Consider the following 23,789-nt stretch of genomic DNA (forward strand, 5'->3'; position numbering starts at 1 on the left):
AAGCTGGGGACAAAATGCTCCATTTCTTTACAACAATTCAGTTGTTTCCATTCTTTTTATTAAAAATCCATCAATTCAACAGTGATTGACAGGAAGCCCCACCACTTTTGATAAACTTCATTTAATCTCTTCAAAATATCATACAATGACATAAGAGCAAAAATTGTTCATACAAAAGAGTGAGAGCAGAAGTTTGCCTGGCTGTGAGTGCAGATTTTATTAGACATGTTTCCAAGTGTATTCTACATCTGCCACAGGACATTTTTTTTTTAAGTGTGGCCCTGACCCAGCACTTGTTAGGTATCACAGTCCTGCATCGGTATCTCCTACAAGTTACGATACTTCAGTCACAAAGCAGCTCATAACATTTGTTACAGAAAGCGTGCTTTAAGGTGGCAAAATTAGTTTATTCAGGTGCAAAATAGCCAAAATATCACAGAAGCATTGGGAAGTAAGGTTTTTTTTTTTGTGTGCGCTCATTCAAAAGCCTGCCAACCATCTGGCAGGCTTGGGCCGATATACAATGCATTCTTATTAAACCTGCCCAGTTATGCAAATTCCAAGACGCTTAGCCAAGCTTCCTCAATGTAGCTAGTCGTCTATCTTTGTTTCAATATTCTGAGGCTGAACATGGCTTAGTTACAGACGTATGGTGTGGAGACAAAAACCCTGTCACACCTGCCACAAGGATATACATTGGATGCTTATCCGGCTGGGATGTATGAGTTGATCTGCCTCCCTTCGCTGGTAATGGTAGACCGTTTTAGACAGTTGAATAATGCCATCAGAGTTACAGCATGAAACAGCGGTGACTACAGTGGTGTGATAATGAGCAAGTCTTGCCTTGCTGCTGCTCTGAGGCAACACACTACCCCCTGCTCCAAAACAATAACAAAGACCACCATATTTCACAGGGGGGGCATATCAATATGCCATATTGTCCATTTAGTAAGTTCTCATTTTCAATACTCTTCCCAAAACAAATTTTATGAGCCACTTAGACTGAAATGTCCAAGTACCGGAAGAAAGCAAAGCAGTATGGTGGTCCTGGATCAGGGCTAATAAAGTGATGATGTCTGACTGATGTCCCAGAGTTCCATCTGCAAACAGCCCAGTACCAGACAGAAAAGACGACCCACGTTGTATACCAGCTTTGCTTACACAAAATCACAAACAGGCCAATGAAAAACATACAATTATCACTAGCACACCAATGGTATTGACCTGTAAATATATCACATCTTTTCCATGATTGAAGTAAACTGATGCTGTTTTAAGAGCTTAAGTAAAATTGAATCCATCACAGCAATTTACATGTCAAACAAGTTCAGGCTCTTGAAAACAGAGCACATCCAGTCAAATATACATCAACCTTTGTTCATCCCCTGTTGATCCTATACAGTATTTACACATGTGCAAAGGAATTTAATACAAGAAAATCAAAGAGTGAAATCTCTTAATACCCCCAGACCTAGCATTTGTTTGGCAAACGTCTCAAACTTTACAGGAAGCCGGTTGTCTTCCTCCTTCCTTCCTAGTCTGGAAAGGTTAAAGGAAGAAATCTGTCCGGAAATGACTCGACCCATCATCCTCAGCTTAGAGCTCCGAGGATATGGGTGGCCTACTATGAGTCCAAACTTTGATGCTCGTGAACAGAAAGCCACAAAAACCATATTCTTGAGGCAAAGCAACATTGTCCAAAGCAGCGTAGATGTCCTGCAGTACAGACAGGCGTTTTAATACTGATTAGTGGTATTGCTTTTCATACCAAAGCACCATGCTAAGAGTTGGTGAAACGTGGTGGCATCTCAAGCACATCTGCCAATTCTGTGTTTGAGTGCAATATCACTGAGGCCACTCTAGTGTCAAAAAGAAAACAGTGAGTTTCAGAAATAAGGCAAATTTCAATCGCATCATGACAAGAAATAAAACTATTGCAGCTAAGGGGAGGATTAAAGGCCATATAGCAGATAAATATTGGCAACAAGTCAGAGAAAATATGATTTTCTGCTAGTTTGAGAGCAGTGAAGACGCCAGGATTGTTTGGTTTTATAGGTTCCTGTAAAAGTGCACAAATTATGTATGACCTGAAAGGCAAAAGGGGTCCCAAGCATGATCCTCTGCCAAGTGCTGCAACAACTTAATAGGCTTAGAATTAGCCTGTCGGAAGCATGAAGAAAGGGATTACTGTAAGATCCAGAGCCAAAGGAATGGAGCAGCAGTGACACAGCGAGAGGAGATCAAGTTAAACACAACAGTATTATGTATCAGAGAAAGAAGAAAAAAAAGGCAGGGATCCTCTGGCTCGTGGAGGATTGTGTGTGCTGGTGTCTTCTCTCGCTTCTTCCCTGAAGGTGAGAGGCACTGCATACACAAGTCGACTGTTGGCTGACATTGTATTCGTCTGGTAAACAAATACTGACACAGTTATCACACTGAATCCAGCCTCACTGAGCTCCTCAATATAATGCAGCAGGTAGTCATGAGGAATAAATATAAACAACAAAATCAAAGTGCATTCAGTGAGATTCACTGAATCTCTCGCCCCTTTTACTCATTCAGGTCTCTTGTCCAAATGGACTCCGATGTGAATATTCACGTCCCTGCTTGTGTAATACACGCAGCTCACCCTTCAGATCATTCAATCTATGTTTAGGCAACACAGTGATCTCTCTCAAGAATGGATTTGTTTGTGGGAGTCTCTCCACAAATACTTTTGAATGGAGGCCAGCCTCTTTAGTGTACTGTGCTCGGTTATTGAGACTTTCGTGTTGAGAGATAATTCTGGTTTATTACAACTTGGGGTTGATTTTTTTTAAGTTTGGTCATTGTTTCTATTGGCTGACACCACTGTACTCACTAAAATAACAGCTCATTTCTGGGAACACAACAGCACTGCTACAATAAAGTCCAATGTCACCAGACAGGCTGAAAACAACCAAACAGTTTATCCAGATTAACCAAACCACTTCATTTGGAGGTGAACTACTGGAGATAGAAACAAGAAAAACTGAGTGAGCACAACTTGGTCTGGTAGTTCAAAGTTGAACTAACCTGTAAATTGTAATTAACATTTATGACTACAGATCCAACAATTAGTCAATCTGAAGAAAATAAGTTGCCAAATATTTTGATAATTGCTTTTCATTTTAGTCCTTTTTTAAAGCAAAAACATCACACATTTGCTGGCTCCAGCTTTTTAAAAGTAAGAATTTACAGTTTCTTTGTCATTTATGATACAAAACAAATAGCCTTTAGGTTTTGGACTGTTGGATTAAAGTGGTTTGAAGACATTCATTTTCAGGCTCTAGGAAATTGTGATTTTGCACAACATTTCAACATTTTATAGACTAATTAAATCATAATAACAATAATAAAGAAAAACCTTTTCTCTTTCAACTATTACACACAGCAGTGCAAAGGATTATGATATATCTAAGGCCAAGAGTATGGCTCCACAATTTAATGTTTCAGCATCAACAACTCAATTACAAATTACAAATACTGATTAATATCAACAATGTTGCATCTTTCTGCCACTCAGTGGTTGTAGCCATGATGACTTCCATCTACTATTAATCTATTAAAGTTATCTGTTGTCAATTCCACATAGTAGAAAATCCAAATGTCGCAGATATTACTGGTAATATTGTGGAGCCCTATCCACAAGTTAGCACATTACTTTTCAAACACTATTTCTCTCTTTTTTTTATTTTTTTTATTTATTTTTTTTTTTTAAATTGGGTCAAGTATGTACCATCGAACCATGGCTATAAATTCCACAGCATTTACAACCTTAACAAGCTTGCAATGCTTTTAGCCAAGGAGAGTGTTTTAAGGGTTTCCAAGTACCATTGAAAAAGTCTTGTTCAGGTAACATCTAATGCATGTCGGCCAGTGTAGCACCAGTCGCAGATGCTCCAATATCTGACTTTAAAGGTTAGCTCCACCAATTTTACTAATTAAGTCAGTGGTTATAGGTCTTAGGAGTACTACTCCATGAGAACAAGCTTTTTGAGGCTCCAGAGGAAGCTAATAAATTGTCTCCAGTGATGTCACCAGTGGCTAAGCTGCACTGTGGGTAATGTAGGCACCAGGTTTTGGACAGCAGCTCACTAGTCTAGCATTGCACTCCAAGAATACTGTTGGATTCATTATGGACAATTTAAAATGATTAAATCAAATGATCAGCGATATCTCCTTTAATATTCCATGTATTCTTATTCTTTTTTTAAAAAACCTGGTGCCTACATTACCTACTATGCAACTTGGCCACTGAGTGATGTTGCTGGAGGCAACCAGATTATTAGATTATAAGCAGTTAGTATTTGTGTATAAGACATAATTGTTCACAGTTACAGTGAAGCTTAAATTCAATCTTTGTTGGTGTGTTAGGGTTAGACTGTATGTACTACCAACATAAGAGCTATTTTGAACATCTGAACAACATTGTGTATGTTTTAGGGCTACAACTAATGATTATTTTTCTAATGGAGTCTTCTCTCAGTTAACTGTATGGATGTGTCAAATCTCAGCATAGCCAAAAGCCCAAAACAACTAACTAGTAACCCAGAGTCAAATATTTAAGAAATTACCTAAAAAATGGGGTGGTACATTTCTTGAGCAGTCTATTAACTTGGTGAGTACAGTGTTATTATTACCAACATGAATGATGGAAAATAAGAACCACATTGCATTACAGTAAACCAGAATTATCCTAATGGCTCTTTTGCTTGATAGCCATGAGGTGCTTTGTAATTCAAAATGTTTTTTTTGTGTGTTTAAGGCTCTATACAAATAAAGGTGACCTGTCTTGATCCTTATACATTCTATTACACTGGTTTGGGGTGTGTCTTTGACAAATCAACTTATCTTTAAATATATAATGGCAGGAAGAGAAAAGAACACCAACCACAAGCACCTGATGGTTGGACACTCACTGATCAAAAAAAAAAAAAAAAAAAAAGTACCCCACCCACACAACCAACAAAGCAGCCTTCAGAAAGAAAAAGTTATCTTCAAGCACCAAAGTTTGGTAATCTTCCCCTCTAAGACTACTGAGCAACACTAACCTTTATAGCAGAGAATTTGTCTACAAATACCATCATGGTGAATGTTTCTTATTACCTGAGCATTCAGGGCATATTAGCATTGGATACCAAAACAGAATCAAGTCTTGACAATATTCATGCTGGTGATCATGTACCAGGCTGATGTCAGTTGGTAAGTCAGTTTCTGTCAAAGCCACAAATGCTTCAAAACATTCCACATTCTGAGGTGATTGTGTTTTAATATTGGCCCTTTGGATGAATGTATACTGTAATGATCACAGGATAACGTCTCATATTGCATTTTGTAACAATTAGCACCAAGTCCAAGATGGTATTTGTAGACAAACTTTTTGACTTTGACTTTTAATTGAATCCAGGATTTTTGGGGTCACTTTGCCCTTCCATCACGCTCAAGTGATTCTTTACAGGGGAAGTGGAAGCTTTGATGTGATTAGCCTGAGACTAAGCCGCAGTTTGGAGCAGCAGCAGCGGTGAGTGTCACACCTCTCCCCTTCAATATAAAGACACAACTAGTAGAGGACTGGATGTGCTTGGACAGTGGATATGGTTTAAGCCATGATACAGACAATGACTATTCTAATTATTGTTCCCTAGTTTAAAAAAAAACAATTAATCCCCTGTTATGTGACCACCTAATTAAAAGTAGCTGATGAGATGTGCACATGTGCTTGATCAGCTGAGTCTGTGGTGCTGTTGATTCATCCATCACGTGTCCCAGTCCAGCTCTCTGCAGGCGATACGAACCAGTCTGAGCTCCAGTTCAAAGGCGTCAGGCCGTTCCTGGGGGTTGGCCGACAACATCTCCCTAATCAGCTGCTTCATGTGACTGTTCATGCTCTTCTTCCTGGCGGGGATCAGCAGCTCCATCTTTGGGTTCTCCAACAGGGCCTCCCCCAAGGGTACAATCTCTGTGCCCTGCTGCACATAGCTCCCGAGCAGCTCCTTCTGAGTCTCCACGTCCACAAAGGTGATGCGCTCCACCATGGCCCAGATAATCACCCCTAAGGCAAAAATATCTGCCTTGGCCGTGTAGTGACCCTCCCAGACCTCCGGGGCCATGTAGAAGTCTGTTCCGCAAGCTGTGGACAGGAAGCATTTGTTGACGCTGGCCGGCTCCTCAGGGTTGAGACCAGAGGTGGAGCAGACCTTGCTGAGGCCAAAGTCTGCCACTTTGAGGGTTGGCTCAGACAAACCAGCCGGCGTGCAGGCCTGGGAAATGAGGATGTTGTCTGGTTTGAGGTCGCGGTGTATGATCTGGTTGCGGTGCAGGAAGGCCAGGGCGCTGCCCAGCTGCAGCATAAAGCTGGTGTTGGTCTTGCGACTGGGTTTACGGGACAGCAGGTAGGCATTCATGTCGCCACCGTCGCAGAAGTCCGTGACGAACCACAAGTAGTAGGCACAGCACGGGTCGAATGTGATCTCGCCTTTCAGAGACGTCTCCACCAACTACAGTAGAAACAATAAGAGAAAAACTTAAGTCAACAATAGACCACTGAAGAGGGACAGTCAGCCTCTGCATGCTGCACAAGTAAGGATGTGCCACTATCTGAATTTTTTGATTTTTTCGCATTATCCATTAACACTAGCAGAAATAAAACTTGAGCTGATCAAACGTGAAATAAATAATAGCTACATCCAAAAGTACTTAACCAGCCACTGAACAAACTGATATCTGTACTTAAAGGAAATAGAACAAGCGACACATTTACCTCAAACCCCAACAGACATGGTTGCAGTAAGCACAACCAAAACAATTATATCACTAAGGTGAGGTCTCGCTTACATGATTATTGACACAGTGGGTAACAGCTCTGCAGGGTGAAAAGGAAAAATGTCGCTCATAAACAAACAAGCAAGGTTACTCTGGCTTTGTATTCATAACATGTTGCCTTTGTGGGCCTTTTTTTTCCCATCAAAATCAGTGCGAGAGGTCTCATCTTTTATGCCTGCTGCAGGAGGTGAGTTCATTTAGTCTCTCTTTTCGACAGTGGACAACAAACTTCTAAGGCTTCATCAATCTCACATAAAATTAAGATTAAATGGGATGTGCTTCTGAAATTTGCTAAATTATGATTTCTATTAAACACAGAAAAGCTTCAGGTTTGTTAAAGTAGTGGCAGTAGAATAAGTTAATCAAATGTCAAATTTTAAATGGCTGAATTAATGCAAAAATGTGAAATTGCAGTTAAAATGGAAGAAATTCAGGAGATGGAAGAAGTTCAAGAGAGTCAGATAAAGTTCAAGCACTGACAGGAACTAAAATCGTCAAAGTTTAGGTGAATTTAGCCCAAAATGGCTGCTGAAGTGTCACTGACAGCAGATAAACTCTAGCTGAATGGTAAAGGTGCTTTTAGATAGGGAGCTGCTGCAACAGTGACAGCAGCCTGGCAACATTGACAGTTTGTGTTTTCAATCCAGGGGTGCCAGTGAAACTCCACCACGGTACCGCTGAATCAACCAGCCTGTAACCACAGTCAGAAACACACACTGCCTCTGTCTCCTCGCACTGCAGAACTGTGGTTTAATCTCGTCATCACTAGGCGTATCACGATTATCCAAATCCCTGATTTTAGGGCTACAATTTGATTTTCTATTTCTTTCTTTTGCCTTTTAGCGATAATGGCTATGCCATTATTAGACTAGTCTAGGATCATTGGTTTCATGCCATGGAAACAGTTTTTTGAATTCTTATTTCAAATAATGGTCTACATGAGTGATATAATCTCCATTATCTGTTTGCAATGTACCATACTAAGATATTATTGTCAAATTTAAACAAGGTGTTAACAATATAAATGCAACAATAACTTGTTTTATCAGTAACTGTAAGTGTAAACAAAAGAAAATAAGTCATAGAGGACACCTGCCATCTAGTGACTCTTTTTTTGCAGTGTGCAATCTACGACTACTTCCCTCAGCACTTTTGCCAAATGTGAGCTTCATAGATGGGGTGAGTTTGAAGGCAGTGTTTCCTCTATATGCACCTAGCAGCGGCAGACTGAGGCTGAGTGTGGAGCACGTTGAGGGGATGGCTAGAGAATAGCGCGTGTGTGTGTAAGCCACATGAGAAGCTGCAGAAACTGACAGCAAAGCACCTTCTGAAAGAAAACTGTAGGGCAATAATGGCTGTTTAACTACCAAGTTATTTTACTTGATCTTTTTCTGTGTTGACTGAGAGATTCCATGCAGCAGAAAATGACATATTGTCATGTTGTGTGTCCTGAAGCTGTCTTGGACAGTTTCTTGAAGAAGAGGAGCAGAATATTGCTGTTCAAAACTTTAAACATTATGCAACTGCATCATAAAGCCTACATGAACTACATGGTGTTCGGGGATGAATAGTCTCTATCATCATTGTACTATTTTTTCAGCTATAGTTACATTCATCATTAGTAATGTAGCAGCCTAGATTTGAATGACAGTTTCCCTGCTATCACATGTTGGTAAAATAAAAATAAATTTACATAACAAAATCAACTACAGGCTTCCCAAATGCTGTAGTAAATTAACCATGATGAGTTGAGCATATGTCAGCATGTGGCCCCACTTTTAAGTCTCTCTCTTTTTTCAAACCCTTATTGCAGATGGATAGACTTAAGTCTATGTGTAAAAACACTCAAAGTCTTGGAGTTTGTATTATTCAAAATGTTGACACCAATATTTTCCCTTTTACTGCAAATGAATATCGGCTCCAAATATCGGTTATCGGCCTCCTTGACTACTAATAATCAGTATCGGTATTGACCCTGAAAAAACCATATCGGTCTATCTCTAATTACCATGCGCGAGTGCCACTGTGGCGTGCGAGAGCTGTCAATCTGAAATTACTGACAGATTTATTCTTAGAGGCACAGACCTGTTGGATTGTTCTAGTATTTGTGTTATGTGATTTTACTGTATATGGATGGTTATCAATATATTTGTTAAATTATTGCCAATAATTGTTTTAAAGATTATACTTTTATTGTGTTCAATAAAGGTGTATTTTCCTAAAGCTTGAGACACCTCATATGTAAACTAGACAGACATTTCCCCTGCTCATTACTGTGCACAAATGTACTTAAGCCTGAAGAGCCCCTCTGGGGCCGACAGACACATAGAAACCTCCCGGCAGGGTGCACTTTGTGCTTTGAAAGCGGGCAAACATTCACCTCCACTGCTACAACTCCATCCTAGGGGAAACACTGGAAGGAAGGGATTTTCAATTTCCCAGTCATCATTAATGTAGTGTACGGTGATGGTCACCTAGCTCTACGTTGTTCTGGAGGCCCAGCAATATGTCCTAAAGGCCACTAAATCTGCACTGCTCAGACCACCAATAATGTTGTTTACACTGAAAACAACAAGCCAGAGCAACCATTTGCTGACTTAATGCACATAAAGGTCAATGAAAGGAGTTGACGTTCTAAGTGTTATCCATGACAACACTTAGAACGTCAATCAAAATCCAAGAGATGAATGCAGCTGGTTTGTCAGCCAAAGATGAAGCATCAGAGAACACAAAGTGTGGGCTGGTAAGTAACCGGCGACAGCAATTAAAATAGATAAATTTAAAAATTGGGTTGTTGGGAAAATAAAATAATACTGACGATGGCATTGTTCATTGACCCCACCGTACTTCCATCACTGACTAAAATGCTCGAATTGGTATCTATGATTATACAAGTCTGTGCACTAACCTGACACCATATAATACGTTTACTAGAAATGGGGCCCTCCTACTTCCTAGAAGCATCCCAGACAATACATACAATATTCAGAAACGTTCCATGACTTAGGTAAAATTAATCAAGCACATTTTCATTGGTTGTAATATCAATTAAATGGTTTTATTTCATCTGTAGATATTCGGACTGTTTTGACTTCAAGGTTATCCATGTTACTATGGAGCCTGTTTTTCATTGCGTTCCAGAAATGTGCAAGTTACAGCTTGTAATTCCTTGCTTGTCATCCTGTTCTGTGTCTCTGGATAAAACATTAATTTTAGTTCCTTAGCTCAATGCACGTACAGTATTTCACCATTTTAAACCATTTGAGCTCATTTTTGATATAATAAGTTGCATTGAAACAGCACAGTAAATCTGCAATAATACCACATGAAACAGTATTACTGCAAAACGGATAGCAAAATACTTGTAAGTGAGCAGTGCTGTTCCAAAACGGCCTAGTTTTTTTTTTTTGTTTGTTTTAGTTAGGCTGAGTTGTTGATGTCAGAAATTATTTTTAAAAATATGTGCGTTGTGCTAAGAAACTGAGATTCATATTTTGTCAAGAAATACTGAACATCACTTACATGCAACAAACCAAGCCATTTCAAGCTGTAACTTGCAAATTTCCAGAACCCAATGAAAAAAGGGCTCAATAGGAATCAGACAGACCCCTCCCCGGCCAAAAAAAAAAAAAAAATTGAACACTTACAAACATCTCCTGATGTAATAAAACCTTCAATCTGATATTATAGCTAGTGAAAAATACAAAACAGTGGCTTATTTCAAAAAAGTATAAATGATGGTGTAATTCAACCTCTTGGAGAAATCTGCACTCATGAAGCCCTAGACCAAGACGATCCCACCACCATGTTTGCCTGTAGGCAAGACACACTTGTCTTGGTACTCCTCACCCAGTTGCCGCCATCTGAACCAAATAAGTTCATCTTTGTCTCATCAGATCACAGGATCCCAGGAGGTTCCAGCAATCCATGTCCTTAGCAGACTGTTTACAGCCTTTCTTGCGCATCATCTTTAGAAGAGGCTTCCTTCTTCCATTTGGTTATTAGAAACTGAAAAAGTCAATAAAGTGAGCTCTACTGAGAGCAGGCTGTTTCTGTGCCTGTACCTTTAAATGCTAATGAGCGCCATCTGTCAACGCCTACTTGGAGAGCCTTGCCTGCAACACTTCCCCTCATGCCTCCAACGCGAGTGGTACCAAGCGCTAATGTTATGGTGGATATGAGAGAGAGAGAGAGAGAGAGAGACAGAGAGAGAGAGAGAGAGAGAGAGAGAGAGAGACTTATGTGGATTTTTACAACCAACAACAGAGCAATTTGTGTGTCTAGCTCTGAGTGACGACATTGCAAAACACTGCTATCTTACCACTGGACACACCGAACTTCACCTCGGGGATGAACGCCCCCCTCTCGGATATCTCCTATAACCACACAGAAGAGGTCGGCCTATGAAAATGTCTCCTTTTGTTACGTAACTAAAGTCATTGTGCATTACTATTATTTTCGTCATTTTCCTTAAAAAATATATATATTTTTGCTTTATTCTTGCGTGTCGGGGAGTTACGTCGCGTCATGTTTTCAGCATGAGGACAACTCACCTGTTACACCACACACCGATACAAACGCTGTGCATTTTCTAGCTAGAAATACAGTCAGTATTTTGAGTTTGTGTCAGCTAAAGATGAGAATATTCAGGTTCGTTGTACACTCTGTGCTGGCGACAAGGGTTAGAATTAGTTGGTTGCGTGGTATGTTGTAGAGTAAATGCTGCCCTTAAACACGGTTGATTCACCCTTCTTTCATGCCATAACAAACAAGATCCCACTACTATCAATGCTGTGCTGCCTCACAGAACATCTTTTTCTTCCTACCTGAAGAAGGAGTATGCAGAGATGGAGAGAAATCTGAAGGCCACGCTGAATGTTTATGTTGAGGTGGGGGGGTTCGGCACCTGCTGAAAGTAACTAATAAAGTAATTTGTAATCTAACCTAGTTACTTTTAAAAACAAATAATCAGTAAAGTAACTGAGGCCTTGTCCAAACCAGCCCGGTTAATCTTGCAACCGAGGTTTTGCTAAATAAAAAAAATGCATCCACACGAGGGGTGTAATAAAAATAACTCTGTACACATGCAACCGTAAATCCGCCACCAAATGATGCAATGTACATGTAATACATATGCCACAGCAATAGGTGGCGATGTAACGTAAAACGGGAAGGCTAATTTAACCAATCAAAATAGTTTAAAACCAGAGTGGGAAAGCACGGCAAATACCAAAACATAAACAACAGTGGCAACTCACAAAGGGGAATCATTTGTCTGGATCGAGCTGGTTAACTTGGGTTAGTTCTCGATCGTTAACAACCTCTAACCACCTTCTAACTGTCATTACTCTGTGTTTACATTGCTGCGCGCGCAATATTTACAAAGGCACATGCTCAGCTCTGACGAAAGCAACGGAAATATTTGCGGTTGCCATATCCACACGCAACTGCTGAAACCCAAATAGGCTGAAAACCTCGCCCTGGGCCCCGGTTTCAAAAGACCACGGTTTCAGTGTTCCAAAAGCACAGTTGCATGTAGACAGAACAGTAATACCAGGAACATAACTTAAAAGTTGCAAAATTGACCAGGCTGGTGTGGACAGCTCCTAAGTTACTTTTTAGGAGTAATCAGTGATCAGATAACTTTTTCAAGGTAACTGTGGCAACACTGGTTATATCCTTATATCATTTTTATACCACACTATGATATATATCGTAATATCACGCAGCTCTAACTCAAACCAGTGAAAAATGATCAATTATAATATACATACAGGGAAAATATATACATATGTGCAACATAAATACTTTCAAATACTACTGAATGTGTGTAGCAGGTAATTTCATGTGGAAACCCTAGTGGAAACCCTGCTGTAAACAAACAGCTGCAAATTGTCTGACATGCCACTAGCCAAAGAATCCACTACCCAAAAAGAATTGATGCAAATTATCCCACAGTTGGCGCAGTCAGATAATTCTGCCCTATTATCATTTGTTCTTCTGTAAGCACGTACTGGAACATTACAGAGCAATAAAATAGGAGCTGGGATAAAGGGATTCTGGGAATGTGTCCAATGCTAGCGCTGCAGAAAAAAAACGAATGGATAGTCTGACAATAGGCTGCATGCCGCTGAGAGACTATAATCAGGCACCGGGAGTGCCTGTGTTCCCGCCGTCAGACAACAGGGAGGCACTGCAACATGACAGGCTGTAGACAGGTTGACTGGGAAGGGGAGTCCCCCCACTCCCCCCTCAACCTGACAACACATTCATGCAAGTGCCGGGGCAAGGACAACACAGTTCCAACCAGAAATGTCCAGCTCTTCTGTTAATACACATCAGCAGCACACAGAGGGATACAAGTCTGAGATTAAATGCTTATTTTTTTTAATTCCAAGTGCCAATATTTGTGCTGATAGTCTGTCTCCAACACCAATAACTATAATAGGACTTCGCACAAACTAGCTTGCTGCTGATGTCTCATTTTATGATGCAGGAAAAATAACTGACCTTTATGTTTAACTTCATTTTACATTCTCACAGAAAAATCTGACATGTCATCTTTGCCAGAAGCATTGTGACAACAATATGTCAACGGTGGTTGGTAGTGGATTGAGAAATAGACATTCCTTTAATAATCTAGAATATATCTTGGGATAATACTTGCAAATCAAAACAGGCTTCCATTTCAGCAAAAATTATAGTGTTATATACAGTGTCTATTTTGAGACAGGGACATGTGACCAACCAACAACTGTCTTTCAACTACCTGCTAAAATGTCAATCATATCTGGACTCCTGTCCTGGCTCTTGTCTCCCTCATCTGAAATCTGTCATCTTTGTCATCTCTGTGACTTCTGGTCAGGAATGATGAGGAATGATTGGTCCTACATCTTGCCAGCAAATACTCAGTCTGAAGATATTAACAAAATCAGCATGCAACAATCTAAAGTAGTGTAAGTCACTGGGGCAGATGATGAAATAATAGATTAACTGTTAGGGGCAAGGCCCATCAGTCAAACTAACGACTGAAATTCCTGTTAACTTTCACATCTAGCAACTGTTTGGAAAAGGGCAGACATAAAAAAAAATGCCTTGTAGGCGACTGGACTAATGATCTGTCCATCACAGAGCTGCACATTGTTCCTCATCGGATGCTGATTGGTTATAGTGTTTGGGCACAAGCAAATCTTTTAGATCACATGATCTTGGGAATCCAGCTGCCTCATATGGTAAAATGTACAGTATTCTATAAAAATGTTACATCGTTATGTTGTACAAGTCTGATATCCAAGAGCCACAACCACAACAAAGTGATATTTTCACTTTATTACTGTTTGATCTATTCAGTGTTTACCTACAGCATATATTGGCAGCCTGGACAGCAGCAGGAGGACAAGTTTGTTTTGGTTACATTTTGGATGAGGTTACGCACTTATCCAAACCATGTATTTCTGTTCACTGTAATTTAGGGCTTGGTATTGTTCAGAATCTCACAACTTGATTTTGATTCTTTAGGTTGCAATTCAATTCACTGTTAATTTGATTCAATATTGATTTAAATGCTTCAATATCAATTCAGCATTAAGTAGTAATAAACAACAATTCATCTGTTGATAATTTTTAAATTCAAAAAAGTAATCTTAAATCATAAATATTTCCTCTACGAAGTTCTAGTTCGAATTTAAATGTAAACAAAGGCACATAATGTGTTTAGATATAAAATAGTGCAACCATAGTTATGCTGAGATGATGCCATTTTTTCTGGGACTGCGTGGTACATTTTTGTCTGACATAAAGATCGACATAACCGCCGTCCCTCCGTCCTCTGGCTAGACGCGAGGGGCTAAAACATTGACACTGTACCCCCCTCTCTCCTTGGAGGAGAGTGCTAACAGCAGGCACAGGGCGAGACCGGCTGCGCTGGGAGTTTACAGTCTCCGAAAGAGCGGTGCGTCAGCCATCGGCTACCCGCTATTCAGAGTATTTTCTGAATCGGTATTGAATTGGGAAAAAATATATTGCAATGCACTGATGAATTGATATTTTTACCCACCTGTTATGGTCGTCACCAAGCTCTGCCTCCGTTTTGTGTGTCTGTGTGTGTGTGTCTGCCTGCCTATTGGTGCTCCTCCCCCTTCTTGGCCTGAGGGATTCTGAGTGGAGCGGCACCTGGAACAACGCACCAATCCTGACGGAGCAATTTGCACAAGTCGCTACAAATCTCTGGCCAGTATGGCAGTCATCTACTGTAATTACCTAGTTACTGACAGTGTGCCTTTCCTCCCTGAGCCACAACCACTTTGTATCTATGCAAATGTTTTTATCTATCAGACTAGAAAGAAAACAGGCAGGACACTGACCCTTGAAGTCTAGTAGTGTGACCAATGGCCAATTTATAACCCATGTCTAATTACATCAGATTAAATAAGACAACCAGCCAGTACTGCAATGACAGGTAAGCACCGTTTGCTTAGACAATTAGTCCTCATTTATACCGCCGTGAATCCCCCCCCCATTGTGGTGCAGCCCGAGTCCAGGGATGGAAAAATAACAAATATGTGTCCAAATAAAATCCAACTACCATTTCTCCAATTTTTCATGCTACTGCCTTGTGGCACCACTCGATCTTCACTTGTCCAGAGGGCTGCATTATGAACTGTATTCATGCCAATCCAAAGTCAATCACAGAGTAAATATGCTCCTCATACCAGAGGTTGCTGTAACAAATTTTCTTTTGTGTTAATGGTTGAATTTCTTCAATAATGACGGAAGAATTTGAAGTCTGTCGATCATTTCGACATATGAGCAAACTGAGGGTGATCTTGAGTATGCAAGTATTTCAATCTCAAAACTGTCAGTAACCACATGTAGAACACCTATAGCAGACCCCCCCTTGCAATATGGGTACTGACAGTGTGTTGAAAAGCTATAGACTGGAGTACTTGAGCTTGTCTGTGATCATTACAGGTTACAGCAGAGGGCTGCAGCCATGCACCAGAGCAGAAGGAGCACATGCTGCAGGATTTCTCCTGCTGAAATGAGTGCTTGCAGGACCGATTTTGTAACTCTGTAGCGAGAGGAAGCTCGGATAGTGACAGCAGCTGCCACTAACCTTCCGTGTGGTAGCAGAGAGGAGTGCAGGTTGACAACAAAATTACAACAGCAATGCAAAGTAATCTGTTCGATGCAAAGATGGAAGAATGACTGACGATCACCTCTGCAGGAATCTCTCGTGCTGCATCTGATGATGCTGTGTAAGTTTATCCTGTAGGTTATATGTTACTATGATTGAGTTATTCTATTTTAATTAAATGCTATTAAATAGACAGTCTCCCATTAATTTAAAAAATAATAAAATGATAGGTAATAATAGATGAAAGAATTTTGCAGGAAAAAGGACAGTTTAACGCAACCTTCATACCTCCAGAACCTGCCTGAAAATCATCAAGTTTACTTGTATCAATTTAATTCAGTCACAGTTGTCAGTACATCCACCAGGGGGGTGGTGATGGGACCCATATCGTCAGACACTAAAAAGCTGCAACATATAGTTGCAAAGCAATGGCACAATCATAGAGTCTATTATTGAAGTTTCAACTGAAAATTCTAAGCGCCAAGGGCCATAATATTGATGGAGATATACTTTAATCCGGCATGTAGGACTAACTCTGATAGTCATTTGCTTGAAAGCATCTATCCAAATATTCTCTTCGTTTCCTGAAGAAAAAAGTAATGGGGATAAGAGGTGCAGCCGCCACAGTTTGCACGAAGATATCTTCATAAGGCTTCAGCCCACACATTAAACAACCACTAACTTCTATTTAAAAAAGCAAAAAATGTTGAAAAGTACCAGTCCAATAGCTTCAACCCTCAGTTCAAGCATGTATAGCCTAAGCCAAGCTACCCCCAGTGATATTTCTTGCAAACAATTCACAATTAGTGAGTCAGGTCATAATCAATGGTCTTTCCTGGTAGGCTTTTACTCTGAAGAAGCTGCAGGAAGCGTTGGGTATGCACTTACAGCAATGAAACGTTACAAAAAGTTAACGTTCAGCAAGTCGTCTGATCTCATAAATGAAGTAATCAAGATCCACTTCGATCCGTGGTGTTAACAACAGGATTTTAAAGCTTATGTCTATAGTCTTTATATTTTGATATGAAGGCACCATCAGTGCAGAATTACTGTTAAATTACAATGTACTGCCCTAACCCTGCTCCAGTGAACTCTGTAACCTCACCTCCAGGTAAAGCGGGGAGCTGGAGCCGTGGTTCATCCTCTGGGCCAGCTGGTCACGCTGCAGGATACACTCCTCCAGATGGATGACGTTTGGGTGCTGGCTTTGGATGCTGCTGAGGGCCCAGAACTCCCGCAGGGCCAGCTCCACATTCTCCGGAGAGTGGCAGCGGATCTTCTTCACTGCCACCCGGGCTCCAGTGCGCTTCACTACTGCCTCATAGACAACGCCGTAACTGCCGCGCCCCACCTCCTGGATCAGCTCGTACTTCGGCTGACTGCTTACCATCCTAGTCCTCACTGTGGGCAAAGAACGCAGGGTTGGTTAAGAAAAATAGTTTGTTGCTTCAATAACCACTGCAGGGCTCCCGACTAACTTTTTTCACCAGGAACACAGTGGCCCCTAACTGAGAACTGTGTCTCACTCACTGTGTATTTTTGTGTCACTTGCACACTAAAAAAAACACAAAAAAGGATGAGAAAGGACAGGTGTGTGGACACAAAAGCCAAACAAGATCTGGTTTAAAATTACTGACTGCATTTGGTATTTCACCCTGGTCTAGAATCCCTAGCACCTATATACCAGAAATCAGCCTTTGAGAGGTAGGATTATTTTCCTTTTGCTACCTTTTTGATCATGTGTTCTGACTTCTTTCCCCAGCCACAAAATCAATTCCCTTATTTTCTCAGCCACAAATTTTCTCTTGAAATTTAAGACAACTTTTCTAGCCTGATATCAAACTACCCAATAAACCCTGATAATCTCTTTTAAGTTTTCACATGGGTGTCTCTGGACCTAAAAGGTTGAGCTGAAATGTATTGCCATTCACAGAGTAACTCAAACAATGGAAGAATGTAGTGAGTGAGTGTGGTGTCAGGGTTATTATAGTTTTTAAATTATCAGTTTTTCAGTATGTTTTTTATATTCAACTTAGTTTTAATTAGTTTAACAAGTGATTAATTACTTTTAGTTTAGTTTTTATCTGGGAATCTAATTTACTTAACTATAATAACCCTGGTGTGTGTGTGTGTGTGTGTGTGTGTGTTTGTGCGTGTGTGTAGTTCCGCTCAGTTTGTTCAACAGTGGAAGATGAGAAATTGCAGGAAAGGAAAGGACAGGAGGGGCTGTCACATTCCTCCCCTCACATCAAACTGGAGGAGAAAGGGGTACAACTTTTTTACATCCAAATTTTTTGCCAAAATGTTTAGCAACGCTGTTCAAAATCCAAAGCACCTCCGCTTTCAGCATCAAAGTTGAGTCAAAGATGGTTTGAATGTCGTTTGACAGCAAGACTGCAGAGGCGGCGCGGAGTTCGGGTCCAGCAGAAGTGGATGAACTTGGACCGGGAACTGGTGACAAAGGCGTACAGAAGTGTGTGATAGCGTGACTTCGCTGGGGACTTTGTGTTTTTCCAATTTTGGGAGACACCAGTGCTATGACACCAAGTTTCCCAAGTTGAAGGTCCTCTTGCAGACCTAACTAAATGTAATTTAAGACCTATTTGCAAAATATGGATGTATCTAAGTCTTTTTATGGCCTAAAATTGAGATTGTCAAATTTTAGACGTTTTAAGACCCTGCGGAAACCCTGATTAGAGTCACAAAACTATGCCAATGTGTTCAAGTGACAAAAAGTTTCACCAACTGGTATCTGCTACATGGTTTTTATGTTACCTTGTCAGGGTGTTGTGACTGCAATCCCCTGCATATGAGCATCATGGCACTTTAAAAATCATAAGTGTGGCAAAGTCACATTTCACCAGAAGAGGTCAAATGATACCATCAGCTTTACTCATCCTTATTATTATAACAAAATCCAGATATACCTGCCAGACCAGAAAATAGCAACTGAGCAGCACCTATTGATATTGTTCATAATCAGGTCAGTTTAGTAAAGAGTAAATGTGAAAAGATTATGGTTAGACATCTTTAAAAGGCTTTATGGGCTACAACTAATGACTAATTTCTAAATCAACTAATTACATGTCAGTCATTATAATGACTAATAAATTCATCATTTAGTGAGCAGGTTATAATTCTCAATTGCTTGTTTTATTTTTTTAACAAACAAAACCACTGAAAAAGGAAGGAATACGAAGCAGCACCAGTTATCTTTTCCACACTATAAAAAGGCATGTGCCTATTTAACAGGCATTTAAAAACTGCTGGAAGTTTCCTAAATATAACTCGAAAGACCTAAGCAAGTACTGACATAAATCACAAAATGTGTTGCACTTGATGACCAGCCTTTTTCTGCAGTCAAAGACCCAGGATTTCACCAGCTAATGGCACAACCAGAACCCAAGTATTCTCTCTCAAGCCACTGTTAATTCTCTGATGTGGTCAACACATTCGTAACCTGATTGATAACAAAATAAGCAACACAGGTTTTACCACAGATAGATGGATTTCTGACATTAGTCCAGTGAGTCTGATCAGTTTGATGGCATAAGATGGTGGCATCACTATTACTCATAAAACAAAGAAAAAGTATGACTTTTGAAAATTAGACTTTAGAATAAATGAATAAATGCTTTGACAGTATCTATCAAATCAGACCTGTCATTTGTATTAACTTCTCAATGCCTTTATGGGACAGAAAATATAAGCTTTTATACCTTCAGGTGCACATAAAACCACACATTTTGAGAAACATGTACAAAAAATTACCCATTTATTTTTTGGGTTATCAGTTACAAGAGGCAGGTAATTATCAGTCATCAGAATAAGATTCACATTGTGGATTCCTAATAAAAACCAACATATCCATGGGTTGGTCTGGCCAGTTCACTGACATAATATATGGTTATGGGACGTATGATTTGCGGCTGGTTGTATTGAATTTTAAGTTCAAATATTGAGGAGTTTACTCAGCGGACCTCTGAAGTTACATTGCTTTAAGAAGTTAACTCTTGTTTTCAAGAAGAAACTATTAACATGGGCCAAAACTAAGTTAAGCTGTATACCAAACCCACAAACAGTTAGCTAGCTCTGCAACAAAACTCAAATTATTTATGTAACCCTTACGTTACCATACTCAAGACAACTGGACAAGTCAGTGACAGTATTCAAACTCACTCCAACACCTGTCTGTATTTGGCCATTTTGTGAACATATGATAAAACTTCATTTGACATTGTTAGATAAAGATACACCCGCGATGAGTCTCAAGTGAAAGTCTCTTTGACAGAAAGAATGATAGCCAGCATGCTAACGGGCTAATTAGATATCCACTTGCCTGATTGGCTAACAGGCTAATAGCTATGTGGCCTGGCCACCGTCAGCTAACGATGTTGTTGGTTAGCTAACGTTAGCTTAATCACGTTAACACCAGCTAACAAAGAGTCCAGCTCTCGCCAGCACAATCGAAATGGATGTCTGCATCTAGGTTATATAATTCAAACCTCAAACAAGTCTGCTGCTCTAAAATCGTAAGATTGCTGGGGCATAGGGGAGGCGTGCGTGACGAGCACAAGGTACTGACAGTTTATTGTCTTGTGTGTGTTGTATGTGCGTGTGCCATCCAGAAATTCAAGATTCCTCACAACACAGAGGCTACACACCTGCGAGCCAAGTAGACAAGTAGCCACAGCGGACAAGACAATGGTCTAAATGTAGAAAAGGCTGCAGCTGGTCTGCTGCAGGTTGTCATGTTTTCAGTCTCACCTTTGAATCGTTTCTCAGGGGTTCATTTGTTGTCTTCCTCACTCTCCCTGGCAGCCATTACCGCCGCACACGTTCTGCTCGCACAGTCAAACCAAGGAGGTTTTGTCAAACACTGGACGTGAGAGCGTGCAGCTGCTGTGCAGTGCTGCGCAGAGGTGTCCAAATTACATGACTTCCTGCTGTACATTTCAAAATAAAGCTCCGCTTGCGAAGAACAATAGAACAGCCAGTACCTGGAAATACGAACATGGCTATATTAATTGTAGTATATTCCAGTTTCTTCGATATCAAAAATTGACAGTCCTTTCAAATGCATTTGAAATAGCTCATTATGTTGTACTTGTATTATTAATGAATTGATCACGGCACAATGGCCATAATCAACTTTCCAATAATAAAGGACTACTTCAGAAAATGTTGTTTTACAAAGAAAAATGTTATAGAATGATAGCATGCAGGCAAATAAATGATCGTGAATGTGGTAAATATTATTGTGTCAGGTAATGTAAAAGTCCCAGTACACTAAACTGAATCTGATCATGCAGGATCTATCAGATGTTGATGCCAGGCCTTTTCTTTTTACAGAATGACATACTCCATTAATGATAAATATTATCACATACGTGGCTATATTTACATTTACTTGTTAGCCCATCATGTTATAATTTCACAAACCTTTTTTTTCCCCAAGGTTAGAAATTCATAAACTACTTTATCCATAAGGAAAATCGCGGCATTTCCGGTCTTACGCAATGCCAAATCTGGCTAACTTGACTAGTCGCCATATTTTTTTCAGTCAGTCGGGCACCCTCCTCTATCCCCTGAAACAGTCACTGTCACCAGTGTTGGGGAAGCTACTTTGCAAGCGTAGCTACAAAGTCATTTACATAGCTACATGTAATTCAGCCTGGCAGTAGTTTGACAAACTACATTTCTACCCTTGGAGAAATGTAGTTTGTCAAACTACTGCTAAAATCATATCTTCGACTTGAGCCTGAGCCTCCAGAGGGTTCCTGTGTTATGGAAGACGTCCTGCCTCGTTCCAGTGCCAAAGACGCCGCAGTCCAGTGGTTTCTCGGACTACCGACCGGTGGCGCTGACATCACATATCATGAAGACTCTGGTTCAGCTCATGCCTATGGTCAGGCCGCCCCTGGATCTCCTCCAATTCACCTACCAGCCCCGCATTGGAGTTGAAGATGCCATCATCTAGCTGCTGAACCATGTCTACGCCCACCTGGACAGGCCAGGGAGCACTGTGGGGATCACTTTCTTTGACTTCTCCAGTGCTTTCAATTCCATCAGGCCTGCTCTACTGGGTGACAAGCTGATGGCGATGCTGGTGAATCCCCCCCTTGTGTCCTGGGTTGTGGATTACCTCACTGGCCGACCACAGTACACGCTTGCAGCACTGTGTCAGATGCATTGGTCAGCAACACTGGGGCCCCACAAGAAACTGTCCTCTCTCCTTTCCTCTTCACCCTTTACACCACAGACTTCAGCTACCAGGCAGAGGCCATCATCAGAAATTTTTGGTGACCCTGCTGTAGTTGGATTTATCAGCAAGGGTGATAAGGCTGAATACAGGGCTGTGGTGGATAACTTTGTAACATGGTGTGAGCTGAACCACATGCAGCTCAACACAACAAAAACCAAAGAGCCGGTGGTTAATCTGAGCAGAACCAGGACACCAGTGACCCCAGTTACCATCCTTGGGCATAACATAGACATTGTTGAACACTACAAACATCTGAGAAGGAACAGAGCCGCCTCTATTTTCTGAGGAGGCTCTGCTCCTTTAATATCTGCTAGACTATTCTGAGGATGTTTTATGAGTCTGTGGTGGCCAGCGCTATTATGTTTGCTGTTGTGTGCTGGGGCAGCAGACTGAGAGTAGCAGATGCCAACAGACTCATCAAGCTAATCAGGAAGACCAGTGACGTTGTAGGGGTGGAGCTGGACACTTTGACAGCAGTGTCAGACAGGAGGATGCTGTAGCCTGTCGAAGGCGCAGGCGATACTGCACTATTGCTCTCACCCTCTCCACAAGACTCTGGTGGAACAGAGGAGCACCTTCAACAAGAGACTGATTGCTCCCAAGTGCACCGCTAAGTGCCACAGGAAGTCATTCCTGCCTGTGAACATCAAACTTTACAACTCCTCCCTCTGATGACCGGACTTTTTACATAAAACAAAAGAAAAAAAAAGAAAAACTGTAATTTAACAATACATTATTTCCATGTATAGTGTATATATTATCTCACTTTATATTTTATTGTAAATATTTCCAGACTGTCTACTTTATTAGTTAATATTTTATTTTATTGTTTACTTTATGATGTTATTTTATTCTATTTTATTATTGTCTACTTCGATATTTTATTTCTGTCTTTATCTCTTGTTTCCATTCACGGTGTATTTCTATTTCTACTTTGCACGGAGCACCTGTAACAAAAACAATTTCCCCCAGGATCAATGATGTATTCTGATTCTAAAAAAAGTAGCTTTAGCAACTACTTATACTCATTATACTCATTTATCCCAGCGTTAAATAAATCACCATGTGGAGTATATGAAATAAAATATAACAGCCTACAAAAAATGTACATGGCAGCAGAAATATGCCTCTCAACTCAATTTATAATTTTAAAGAACAAAAGCTGACATTTTCTGTCAATGTAGCTACACAAGTCCAATTAAATAATGTCCATGATTCATACAGATGTCTTTTCAAGGTTTATTCGCTCCCTCTCTCTCTGTCTCAGCAGACACCCAAACTTCAACAAAATAAAGGACATAAAGTTTCACAGATCACATACTGGTTTCACTCACTGTCAAAGTCTCACAAGCCAGTGTCCATTAAACAGTCAGAAACACATTAGCGTAACTGAAATGTGCTTAAGTAAAATAAAACAACTTACAATGCAATGCAATTAATTTCTATACGAAAGAGTATTAACAATATTACACATAAGAATTAAACATATAAAGAAAATGACCGTGTGCGCCTCTTGGACCACATGTAGCACAACTTTACTCTGGA

The 23,789-nt window shown here is 40.4% G+C and overlaps 1 protein-coding gene across 1 annotated transcript; it reads right to left on the bottom strand.

Moving 5' to 3' along the window:
- Positions 1–102: 102 nt before the first annotated feature.
- On the bottom strand, positions 103–20,893 carry pdik1l (PDLIM1 interacting kinase 1 like). Its single transcript, XM_037093020.1, has 3 exons — positions 20,747–20,893; positions 17,085–17,380; positions 103–6,518 (listed from the first exon to the last, which is right to left on the bottom strand). Exons 2-3 carry the CDS (start codon positions 17,367–17,369, stop codon positions 5,778–5,780), a joined length of 1,026 nt encoding a protein of 341 aa, XP_036948915.1. The 5' UTR covers positions 17,370–17,380; positions 20,747–20,893; the 3' UTR covers positions 103–5,777.
- Positions 20,894–23,789: the final 2,896 nt, after the last annotated feature.

The sequence above is a fragment of the Acanthopagrus latus genome, chromosome 3 (genome assembly GCF_904848185.1).
Source record: "Acanthopagrus latus isolate v.2019 chromosome 3, fAcaLat1.1, whole genome shotgun sequence".
In the NCBI taxonomy this organism is placed as follows: domain Eukaryota; kingdom Metazoa; phylum Chordata; class Actinopteri; order Spariformes; family Sparidae; genus Acanthopagrus; species Acanthopagrus latus.